The following is a 12,693-nucleotide window of genomic DNA, read 5'->3' on the forward strand; positions in this document are numbered from 1 at the left end:
GTCAATTTAATTTTCTGATTTTTCTTTCTTTTTCAAGTTTGAATCTATTGATTCAAACTGGTTTTGTGTGTTCTACTGAACACAATCTCTTAATTTTTGCTTGAATCTATTAATACATTTTCACTACGTCACTGTCCTATGTATTAAACTTACAAATGGCAATGCTAAGCTAAGTAGTTTCCTCTTTTAAGCATACTTCAAGGGAAATTGTAAATTGTGTACAAATACATTTAAGTAGGTACCACCCAATTTAACCATGGTTTTGAAGTTGGTTGGAGACTAAGATGACTTAGGACTTGAATGAGTCATCTTGACCTTAGAGGCAATTGGGTGAGATGGTCAATGCGATTCCTCAGTGTGACTCATCTAAGGTGTAGTTTGTTAAACTGGAAAAAAATAAGTGTTAAATAGCATTAAGGGTTGATACTTATAAGCTTAGAATTTAAGTGTTGAAAAAAGTTGTTTGTTTAGATGTAGAATCATGTTTATTACACATTACTAAAATGGGTAGATTGTCTTTTTTACCCTTACAATTATATTATACATTATTTACATGTTTCAAATGCCTATTTCTTATTAAATATAATAAAATATATTATTTCTTATAAAATTAAAATACAATTCATTTTTAAATAATAAGTAATACTCAAAATTTCAATTTATAAATAATAAATTTCAAATTTAAAACAATAATGTCATACAAGTCACCAAAATTTGAAATCAACATTGAAAGAACTTAATTTGGGATGAATACTTTTCGATGGAAATAAAGGATGTGTAATTATAAAAGCACCCCACAAATTAATAAGAGTAACCCAAACCATAACCAATTTTTTTTGTCTTATATAGGTTAAAGTTTTTTAAATGAACCAATTTTTAGTGAGGATGATCTATATGGTCTAGGGATCATACTCACCAACAATTAGTCCATTCTGAAACTTCTAACCATGTCAAAACTAATTTCAAAAAGAAAAATAAACAATTTATAGTTCTTGAACTTGTTCTAATGGGATTAGAAGTTTCGTGATGGGCTAATTTTTGGTGAGGATGATCTCCTCATTATAAAGATCATTCTCACCAAAAATCAACTCATTTCAAAACTTTTTACCCATTTAAGATAAAACAATTTGGCCATGATGTGGGTTTATTAATTTGTGGGGTGTTTATATACTTATCCATGGGATATAAGAGGTAATATCCTTTTAAGTATAAAGGTATACTTGTCCATGCCCAAAAAATGAAGGGTATACTTGTCCGTGTCGAAAAAAGTAAAGCACTTGTTGATTCAACACTTTTTTTTCAACATCAAAATAGTGCTGAATTTTTTTCATTTATTTTCAACAATAAACGCTGAAAATATGGAGTAAATAACCGCGTTATTTTGTCAAAAAGTGTTGAATTTTTTTTTTTTTTCACAATAAGCGCTGAAAAATAACTTAAACAAACACCAAATAAGTTTCCAAGTTGATTTACTTTAATAATAAAAAAAATTAAAATTAAATATTTATAAATTATAATTAATACTTATAAATATGTAATCCTAAAAATAAATATTTATTCGTAATCCTAAAAATTACATTGATTTGTAATCTAAAAAATTATTATTTTTTATAGTTATAATTATTATATTAATTAATACTTACAAATAATATTGATAATTACATATATTATCAATATTATTTGTTATATTAATAATTATTATTTGTAAGTATTATACTTACAAATAATATTGATAACTATTATTTGTTATTTTTGATAATTATTATTATTATATTAAAAAATTTATAATTGATACTTACAAATAATTAAAATTATTATTTTTATTAATTATAATTATTATATTATTATTTTTTTCACAATTTTCCTTAAAAATAAAAGGGAAAATATTAAAAAATAATATAGTATTTTATAATTATTAAGTAATTAATAATCTTAAACGAATTTATAGTCATAACAAATTTAAAAAAATAATAATTAAAACTTACCCAATTTTATCAAAATGAGAGTGAATGAGTGGGGATCTTTAGCCGAAATGAGAGTAATTGAGAGTGAATGAGTGGGGGACTATGGGGCCACTATGTGTAGAATGAAAATCGATGATTTTATTAAAAATAAGTGATTGAGAGTTAGGGATTATATTGATATGAAAATCGTTAGATTTCGTGGTCAAAAGGGTGTTTCAATCAATTTAAATATTTAACATTGAAAATCCACGGTGGGATTGTCGATTTATTACTTTTTTTTTCTTTCTAAATTCATAAAAATCACTAGTATTTTAACAATTATTAATTAATATATTATTTTTTAAATAATTTTTTCTAATAAAAATTATAATTATGCAAATTGGAATATATATAGTATTAAATCAATTTAAAAGACTCGTCCAACACATTATGTCGGCGTATTTGTGGGGTACCGCATGAGGGGTTGAGATCAGGAGTGTAATTTTGGAGGTGCATCAAGATCTCACATTTTCATTGATATACGTGTAGCATCCCAAAATTACAATAATACCATTGGAAATGTGGTATGGGTCTCCATATGTCGGCATGGAAAATCGCACTTGGACATGAGGTGAGATACGTGGTTTTGAAGCCATGTATGTACTCGACCGAATCACTTCGGAGGGTGTTTTTGTAAATTCCACTGCAACGCGACTCACTAACCGAGAGAGATAAGTTGTCTCCCTCTCAGACAGCCTTGATTAGATCGGTACCGTACAAGGCTTCTAAACCATTGATTCTCGCGGGATGTGCGTGATGTGTATCTGGAGGATTCTACCCTAAGGTGGACGCTTTCCTGTGACAGACACAAGATTCCCCCTCTCTCTCTCTCTCTCTCCGAAACCTTAATCAACAAAATAATCCCACTTGTGGACCGCTAGATGATCTTCGAGATTTGACTTTTAGGAAACTATTGTATTTACATCTATGTTGTCAAAGCTAATTCGTCTCTATAAATAATCTCAACTTCTCACGTTCCTGTTGCGCCGTTCCATTCTATCTTCTTTCTTCAGAACCTGTCTTCGTTGTTCGTGTTCAATCCGGATCTACTTCAACTAAGGTACGAGTTCGTAACTTTATGTGATTTGCGTTCGAAGAATGTAGTTATACGTGTTTGGATCTCTGTTCAGTTGTTCTTTTACAGAGATTTGGATTTCTGGAAGCTATACTTGGTCAGTGTAATCGAGATTTTTTATCCTGTTTTACAGAACTGCCCCAGAGCCTTTTTTTTTCGTGTTTTTGTTCACATTTCATTGATCTTAATGGAAATTTGTGTTTTTTGTTGAGCTGCATTGAGAATTGTGTTGTTTTAGCGCAAGAACGTAGTTATTTTTTTTATCCTGTTGTACAGATCTGACCTAGAGTCTTTTTTCGTGTTTTTGTTCACATTTCTTTGATCTTAATGGAGATTTGTGTTTTTTGTTGAGCTGCATTGAGAATTGTGTTGTTTTATCGTAAGAACGTAGTTATTTGTATTTCGATCTCTGTTCAATCGTTATTTTACCTAGATCTGGATTAGTAGCTGTATTGGTGAATGTATTTGAGATTCCTGATCTTGTTGTATAGATCTGGCTAGAAATTTTCTGTTTCGTGTTTTTAATCTCGTTTCTTTGATCTTAAACGAAATTCGTGACTTGTTGGTGAAACTATTAGGAATTTAGTTGTTTTAGCGTTTTTTCGTATCCATTTCTCTGTTCTTCTTTGAAGATTTACTTCTCAAGATGCTTAGTTCTGAATTTCTGATTGTTGTTTGTGATTTGACATTTTTCGTATTTGTGGTCTGCTTTGTAGTCATCTTAACTTTTCTACTCGTTTGTGAACGTCCGTTGTTGTTCTGGATTCAAGATCTAGTGTTTAAGGTAATTGGAATTTGTATATCTGGTTCTGGATCTGTAATCATTTGTAGTTCTGATCTAAATATGCTTTGAAGTGTCGGTTTCTGTCATATCTGTTCATTCTTGATCTCTTATAACATTGTATGTAATTATGTCCTTCGCTTTTTTCAGATCCTGAACCGTCCCTACTTCACAGTTAGATCTGCATTATACTGGTGTTTTGAGTTTTTGACTTTATTCATTGACAAATCAATTGGATTTACAGATCTTGATATCACTTGACTTTATGATCTCTGCCTTTGTTCATTGTGTATATCTTGATATATTCTGTTAGTTATGATGTCTAAGTTCATCATCCCTGCAAGTCTACAACATTCTTCTGAAACTAATTCTGACCGTACTCTTCTTCCTCCCTTTCTCATTTTGAATTTGCTTGCTTATGATTGTTTTTTATCCTGATGTTTTACCTTAGTTTTCAACTGAGATCTGTAATCTCAACTACTTTTCCATTATAGAGGGAACAAAATATCTGATTTACCATGGCTTCTGCTCCTCTTTTTGTGTGTGTGTGTGTGTGAAAAGATCTATTTTCTTTCATTTTTTGAACAACCGCTTAAATTTGAAGTTTTAGAGAAGATCTTTAAATTCAAGCAACTTATCAATGGTAACTGATGTTGGATCTTTGAGAAGCATGAGCTGTCCTGCTTCGAAACTAGCTGTTCTATATTGCAATTTGTTGTTTGGATCATATTAGAGATTTTGATTTTATTTTTGTCTGCATCTGATGAACCAGCACAATGGCATCTCACGTTGTTGGCTATCCTCGAATGGGGCCAAAGAGAGAGCTCAAGTTTGCGTTGGAGTCCTTCTGGGATGGGAAGAGCAGCGCTGAGGATTTGCAAAAGGTGGCTGCTGATCTTAGGTCCTCCATCTGGAAACAGATGGCAAGCGCAGGGATCAAGTACATTCCCAGCAACACCTTTTCTTACTATGATCAGGTGCTTGATACCACAGCAATGCTTGGGGCTGTTCCTTCTAGATATAACTGGACAGGTGGCGAGATTGGGTTTGACACATTCTTCTCCATGGCAAGAGGCAATGCCTCCGTACCTGCCATGGAAATGACAAAGTGGTTTGACACCAACTAGTAAGTGATGTGACTCTCAACTGTAATTTCTATCATGTATCGATGATGTTTTGAACTTTGTATAAAACATGTCATGCAGCCATTTCATTGTTCCTGAATTGGGACCAGACACCACGTTTTCTTATGCTTCTCACAAGGCAGTAAATGAATACATGGAAGCCAAGGCGGTATGTGCTCTGGAAGTTTTTTGCTATTTATCTTAATTTTCTTGTCTTTTTGGATGTAGCTTGTAAGGCGGTAAAGAAAATCAATGGTCTGTTTGGTAGTTTATGTTTTATCAGATTTGTTATGAATGTACATTTTAGGTTTAAGTTTGGTAGATCCTAAAGAAGATCTGCCTGGCACGCCTGTACTTTATGCCATATGGGTGTATAGTAGGGAATGATAAAAAAAATTAACAGCTTGCAGACTATAGTCCTAAATGGGGCCCATGGAAAGATGGGCACCTCTCCATGTATTAGGGTTCATTTTGTGATGCTAGTGTTTACAATACCTTTAATTTATATTTTGCCGATTTGTTTGACTCTGTTTCCTTTCTTTCTCTAATGCAGCTTGGAGTTGATACGGTTCCAGTCCTTGTAGGTCCTGTCTCATACTTGTTGCTATCAAAACCTGCTAAGGGAGTTGAGAAATCTTTCTCTCTTCTCTCCCTTCTTGCAAAAATTCTTCCAGTGTACAAGTAAGAACTTAGATTTTTTGTTTTTTCCTTTACATATCAATGTTTGATTCTGCGTGGCTGTAGTAATGAATAAACCCTATGCAGGGAAGTCGTGGCTGAATTAAAGGCAGCTGGTGCTTCATGGATTCAGTTTGACGAACCCACCCTTGTGATGGATCTTGATTCACACCAACTACAAGCATTTACTCATGCCTACTCCAATCTAGAGTCGAGTCTATCTGGTCTTAATGTTCTCATTGAGACCTACTTCGCTGATGTTCCTGCTGAGGCATACAAGACTGTCACTTCTTTGAAGGGTGTCAGTGGGTTTGGGTTTGATTTAGTTCGTGGACCAAAGACCCTTGATTTGATCAAAGGAGGATTCCCTTCAGGAAAATACCTCTTTGCTGGCGTGGTTGATGGAAGGAACATCTGGGCTAATGATCTTGCTTCTTCTCTCAGTACCTTGCAGGCTCTTGAAGGCATTGTGGGCAAGGGTATCCATCCTTGCATGCATTTTTGCTACTTAGAAATCAATTTCCCCCCTAACAAAATTAATTCGTCTTATTTGCCATTTTCTCATGCAGACAAGCTTGTGGTTTCAACCTCCTGCTCACTACTCCATACTGCTGTTGATTTAATCAACGAAACTAAGCTAGATACGGAAATCAAATCATGGCTGGCATTCGCTGCGCAAAAGGTGGTTGAAGTGAACGCCTTGGCAAAGGCATTGGTTGGACAGAAGGATGAGGTACCCTCTTTATCAGTTCATTTATGTACATTGGTCTGGAGAAATATTCTACATTGTAGTTATTATTGGTGCTTCTCGTGATCTTGAAGTTATCTACTTATGTGCCTAGTATTGATGATTGTTTAGTAAACAGAACAATTGAAATACTCTGAATCAACTAAGAAGTTGGTTCTATTGATTTCCTATCTCGACTTTTCCGTGACAATAAATTTTTTGCTGGTTTGAATAATAATTTATTTTGTTCATCTCGACCTGGCTGATTAGTTGGTCTATATGTTCTATAAGCCTTCTTTATTTTATATAGTCTACGTATGACTACAAATAGCTTTGGCCATCTCACCACTTTTTGCTGTATTATATCAGGCATTCTTTTCTGCTAATGCTGCTGCTCAGGCTTCAAGGAAATCCTCCCCAAGAGTGACCAATGAGGCTGTCCAAAAGGCTGTAAGTGCTTCAAGTATTTCTGGTATTACTATTATATTGGTCTGGAATAAACTTCTTGTACTTAAATGTCAATTACTGCCTTTGCTTTCGTAGGCTGCTGCTTTGAAGGGCTCTGATCATCGCAGAGCTACAAATGTGAGTGCCAGATTGGATGCACAGCAGAAGAAGCTCAACCTTCCGATCCTCCCAACCACCACCATTGGATCTTTCCCTCAGACCATGGATCTTAGAAGAGTCCGCCGTGAATACAAGGCTAAGAAGTGAGTGATATTTAACTGTTGCTCTTGCTTTCCTCCATATCTGAACTGGGTTTGAGAATCTACTTCTGAACTCCGCTACTTTATTGCTCTAATTTTTGAAGGATTTCGGAGGATAATTACATCGAAGCCATCAAGGTAGAAATCAGCAAAGTCGTCAAGCTCCAGGAAGAGCTAGATATTGATGTCCTGGTTCATGGAGAGCCTGAGGTGAACTTTCTTTGTAGTTAACAAGCCATGAGATGAGATAAATTGTGATTCTATTTAGGTTCTTAAGAAATAATATAGCACAATTTAAACTTACTCTGTTTCTTCATTCTGGAAGAAAAAGAAAATGTCAATCTCATTAATGTCTTTTGGATATCTATACTATATGTAGAGGAACGACATGGTTGAGTACTTCGGAGAACAATTGTCTGGATTTGCCTTCACTGTCAATGGGTGGGTGCAATCTTATGGGTCCAGATGTGTCAAACCACCCATCATCTACGGTGATGTGAGTCGTCCCAAGGCCATGACTGTGTTCTGGTCCTCAATGGCTCAGAGCATGACTGCTCGTCCAATGAAGGGAATGCTCACTGGCCCTGTCACCATTCTCAACTGGTCATTCGTTAGAAACGATCAGCCTCGGTAAGAAAAAAAAAATCCAACTACTCTCTTGGTTTGGTTCTCAAGATTTTATCATACACTTTAACATGGTATGTTCTCATTCCTAGATTCGAGACTTGCTATCAGATTGCTTTGGCCATCAAGGACGAAGTTGAGGATCTTGAGAAAGCTAGTATTAATGTCATCCAGATCGACGAGGCTGCTCTGAGGGAGGGTTTGCCTCTTAGGAAGTCTGAGCAAGCTTTCTACTTGGATTGGGCCGTGCATTCCTTCAGGATCACTAACTGCAGTGTCCAAGACACTACTCAGGTTCTTTCCCTTCATTCCCACTCTGTAATCCCAGTAATTCTATGCAGTTTAAGCTGATCTTTCAATGTCTGACAGATCCACACCCACATGTGCTACTCCAACTTCAATGACATTATCCACTCTATCATTGACATGGATGCTGATGTGATCACCATTGAGAACTCTCGATCTGATGAAAAGCTCCTCTCAGTCTTCCGTGAGGGAGTGAAGTACGGTGCTGGCATTGGCCCTGGTGTCTACGACATCCACTCCCCTAGGATTCCTTCGACCGAGGAGATTGCCGACCGAATCAACAAGATGCTTGCAGTGCTTGAGACCAACATCCTTTGGGTCAACCCTGACTGTGGGCTCAAGACTCGCAAGTATCCCGAGGTTAAACCTGCCCTAACCAACATGGTTTCTGCTGCCAAGCTCCTGCGCACCCAACTGGCCAATGCCAAGTGAAGATGGATGTCTTCTTGCGTTGATTCTTTTGTTTCTCAAATAATCTCTTGGCATATTTTGGGTTGATTGGTACCGTACGATACACACTCTATATTTGATTTCTCAAGCATTATTTTTTATTTTTCTTTTTCGAATTTTGAGCTTTTTGTCACCTCTTATCATCTTTTAGCTGTTGAGAGGCTGTGATGCCCTGTGTACACTTGAATGAGATGTTCAAGATGAAATCAAAGAAACGCTATTACTTCTTTGACCTATATCTGCCAGATTTTTGTGGGTGAGATCATGGTTTTGGTTCAAGTGTGTGGTGATTTAACTCCTTGGGGGGATGGATACCTATCTATAATGTTTAGCATTGTTTTGAGTGTCAGTTGATGCCTAGTATGCTTCCTCAACTTGATGTCAACTGCTGAGATGTTTAGCATTGCAGATCTTATTCCACCGCCAGAAACCATTCTCAGGATCTTAGAGAGGACCATGGATTACATTAATAATGAACCAAAAAATTTCTCTAGTCATTCCTCTCAGAACTTGAGTGGACTCTATGGGGGTGATCTTCTCAGGCATGGTAACCTAGTAGGCGTTTGGATAGGACTCCTTGGCTACTTCTGACTCTTGCGGGAAGTTAGAAGTCGTTTGGATGCGTTTTGATGAACAACTCCTTCGAAGAGTTACTCCGCGCAAGAGCAAGAAATTACTCTTTGTGAAGAAGTCGAGAAAACCTATTTCTCAAAACTCATCTTGCGGGGAGTCAAAATCTAACGGTTCGTTTTACCAAAATACCCTTAACTTTATTAATTTTCTATGAAAATATTCCTAATTCATTTGCCCTTAAATCAAATGAAAGAAACATTTATTAATATTAAAAAAAAAAATTAAATTTTGAGTATAATGGATTTAAACACATTATATTAATATTTAATATTTAAAATATTATATTATATTATATTAATATTTATAGTTAAAATGTCAAAACAATATAGTTTGAAGGCATATTATGACACTAAAAGACAGTCTGTCAATTTTTTTTTTTTTAAAATTTTGAGTATAATGGATTTAAACACATTATATTAATATTTAATATTTAAAATATTATATTATATTAGTATTTATTATATTATATTATATTAATATTTATAGTTAAACACATTATATTAATATTTAATATTTAAAATATTATATTATATTATATTAATATTTATAGTTAAAATGTCAAAAATAATATAGTTTGAAGGCATATTATGACATTAAAAGACAATCTGTCAATTTTTTTTTTTTTTAAAATTTTGAGTATAATGGATTTAAACACATTATATTAATATTTAATATTTAAAATATTATATTATATTATATTAATATTTATAGTTAAAATGTCAAAAACAGTATAGTTTGAAGGCATATTATGACACTAAAAGACAGTCTGTCAATTTTTTTTTTAATATTATGTCATACTATGTCAAAAACAGTCTGTCAATTTTTTTTAAAATTTTGAGTATAATGGATTTAAACATATTATATTAATATTTAATATTTAAAATATTATATTATATTATATTATATTATATTAATATTTATTATATTATATTAATATTTATAGTTAAAATGTCAAAAACAGTATAGTTTGAAGGCATATTATGACACTAAAAGATAAAAAACAGTAACTGGTATAATATAAAGGTATTCTGGTCTTTTTTCTAGAAGTCATGAGAAGTCAGTATGGTTCCCAAACAGACTTCCAGCACAAAAGTACTTCTGCCAGTACTTCACAGAGTTGATTGCCAAACGCCCTTTCTACACAGAATTACTTTTCCAGCTCCTCCATAGAGTACTTCAACTCCTGTTCTTTGAAAGAGTAGTTCTGCTCCTGGTATCCAAACAGGCCCCTAGTTTATACTCGGCAACAATTTGCTGATTATTCATTTTATTTTTTTCTCAGTTTTTTGGGGGAAAAGAATTCCTGAAAATTTAGTGATTGTGTATGGTCAGGAAGATTGGATTTCATGTGTTGATGGTCCACTGATGTGTCTATATTTACTCTCCTGGGTATTTTGTCATCTTTTCCAGGCATTCTATGTGGTTTGGTATGCCCCTCTCTCCCATGTGTGATGTTCTTTCTATTTTGGTATTGTAATCAGTCTCAATGCTCTTCTAGTTGACCAAAAAAAAAAAAAACTGTTTTTGTAATTTCTTTTTTGGTTGAAAAATTCTTGTTTTAAATGCGTTCTATAACTTTAACGATTAAAACAATATATATATAAAATAAAAAAAACTTGTCTTTTTCAAGAAAAAGAGTAAAAATACATTTATAAGCATATGATTAATTTTTATAATCTTATGGTTATTTGTAATTTGATTTAAAAATATTGTTTAAAGTGAGATTGGATGATAAAAATCTTGATTTTATGGTTTTTAATTTTTTTTCAAGTAACTTATACTGCTCAAAAGATATGTTGATGGTAAAAATTTTCACATTATAAAATGTATAATTAAGCGAGTAAAAATGTTCTCATGCATAAACATTCAATAGTATTATTTTTACTCAAAAATATATGGAAAACTTAAAATAAATGTCTAATGTATTATATACATTATATTTTTATATTAAAAAAATTTCATAAGTTTAATCTATGTCTTTTTTTTATTTTTTTATTTTATATTTATCACTTTTATTTGCATTTCTTCCCCCTCTATTCCATTTTTTCTGAAGTTCTCTTGCCGTTTAAAATCCGTACTCCAACTCAGTGACTTTGCACACGAAGTTGTGATTTTTCTCCCCCGCTAATCTAAGCCTCCACAGCCACCTTGAGTTCCATACCGTCTGCGTAATTATCAAGGAGCCTTCAATATTCTATTTAGACAATAGATAATGCAGTTTTCAGTTCTATTCTTATTTATAAACTTCTCATTTTCTAATTTCTTTAAATAGATTTTTAGGTCTACAGGGATTTTTCATATATTTCTTTGAGAACTGTCTATTCTGAAATTTCTCTTGGCCTTTTTCTCCATTTTCTAATGATTCTGACTAGCCTTATCAACCTAGTGAGGGAAAAGGACTTTACTAAGCCCCATCCACCATAAATTAAAAAAAAAAAAAAACTTAAGATGAGTAACAAATTTTGAGATCTTGTTTTATGCAAGTTAAGGTCTTTTTCATGGTGGATGAGACTTAGTAAGGTTTTTTTTTTCCTCCCATGTTAGTCAAGAAAGTGTTCGTGTTTTCTAATCAGATACTCTTTTTGGTCACCGACACATCGGTCTGTAAGATTTGGCATGAATGGAGCCTTGATGTGCATCTCGAGATAAGTTGGACTTCGAAAACATTGCATGTTACTCTAAGAAAACACCAGGGGCATCTCTGTCTTTTTACCTTTCTTTTTGGTGGAGAAGTTGGACTTTTAACACCCAACCTCAAAGTAGCATTCTCTTTTATTTTAGGAACTTTTTATGATATTTTTTTTACTTTAGAGCATATATTAATTTACATTTCAATTATAGTTATTTAGTCCACAAAAACAAGCCACCCTACCCCTACACAACCCTAACATGAAAGTTCCAATGTGTGGTATCTTGTATATTCTTTTGACTTGGGTTGCTAACTGAAAAGCTTATCTAGCACCAATTTGGATACCAAATAGAAAATATTAAGGGTGTTTTATGAAAACTGTCAAATATTTTGCTAAAATTATTGGATCAGCCATTTTTTTTTATTGGAAATGATTATTCGTCTGATTTCAAAATTATTCACTTTTGTCATAACGGTTATATATTGTATGGTCGCATTAACTATTTACTCTTCCTGTGAAGTTACATTCAACCGAGGGCGTAAATGTAATCCATCATATTCCGCGCAATGAACTGTATCAGATAATAATCTTTTTCCTAAAAGAAATGATAAAAAAACGAGTATAAGACCATTTTCATAAGCATTTAAAAAAAAATTGATTAAGTAATGCATAGCTGTTTTAGTAATTTCTTCAACAATTAATATGGAAGACCTAAATCCGACCAACCCACATTTTTATTGGCTTCCAAAGCTTAGTATAATGGGATTTGAATATTGTGTGTGTGTTGGGGGGGAGTAGAAATTAGTCTTTCAGTTCCTATCATACACGTGTCACCTTAAGGTAAGTGTAGGACCAACTTGATCAAAAAGTTTGGAATTTCATCTAATGAGTCTTTTTTTTTATACCATTTTTCATATTTTTCCTGAGACATAAAAAATGTTACAATCATTAGAAT

At 33.3% G+C, this 12,693-nt stretch overlaps 1 protein-coding gene across 2 annotated transcripts; it reads left to right on the plus strand.

Moving 5' to 3' along the window:
* Positions 1 to 2,902: 2,902 nt before the first annotated feature.
* On the plus strand, positions 2,903 to 8,711 carry LOC147397113 (5-methyltetrahydropteroyltriglutamate--homocysteine methyltransferase). Of its 2 annotated transcripts, XM_086452569.1 has the most exons (13): positions 2,931 to 3,063; positions 3,795 to 3,862; positions 4,632 to 4,985; positions 5,065 to 5,152; positions 5,537 to 5,664; positions 5,749 to 6,140; positions 6,231 to 6,394; positions 6,758 to 6,838; positions 6,932 to 7,098; positions 7,200 to 7,305; positions 7,475 to 7,725; positions 7,812 to 8,013; positions 8,089 to 8,711. In XM_086452569.1, the coding sequence occupies exons 3-13, from the start codon at positions 4,636 to 4,638 to the stop codon at positions 8,455 to 8,457; spliced, it is 2,298 nt and encodes a 765-aa protein (XP_086308695.1). In that variant the 5' UTR covers positions 2,931 to 3,063; positions 3,795 to 3,862; positions 4,632 to 4,635; the 3' UTR covers positions 8,458 to 8,711. The 2 variants fall into 2 exon arrangements, with proteins under 2 accessions (XP_086308694.1, XP_086308695.1); XM_086452568.1 differs by lacking the exon at positions 3,795 to 3,862 and having other exon boundaries at positions 2,903 to 3,063.
* The last annotated feature ends 3,982 nt before the right edge of the window (positions 8,712 to 12,693 follow it).

Source organism: Akebia trifoliata, chromosome 8 (assembly GCF_017979445.1).
Source record: "Akebia trifoliata isolate Shusen 1 chromosome 8, ASM1797944v1, whole genome shotgun sequence".
NCBI classification, from domain to species: domain Eukaryota; kingdom Viridiplantae; phylum Streptophyta; class Magnoliopsida; order Ranunculales; family Lardizabalaceae; genus Akebia; species Akebia trifoliata.

Bases quoted from the DNA above. Each gene is read 5' to 3' on its own strand.
- LOC147397113 (XM_086452568.1), top strand. From the start codon at position 4,636: ATGGCATCTCACGTTGTTGGCTATCCTCGAATGGGGCCAAAGAGAGAG. The intron at 5,153-5,536 runs GTATGTGCTCTG...TCTCTAATGCAG, and splicing joins AATACATGGAAGCCAAGGCG to CTTGGAGTTGATACGGTTCC. The intron at 7,306-7,474 runs GTGAACTTTCTT...TACTATATGTAG, and splicing joins TGGTTCATGGAGAGCCTGAG to AGGAACGACATGGTTGAGTA.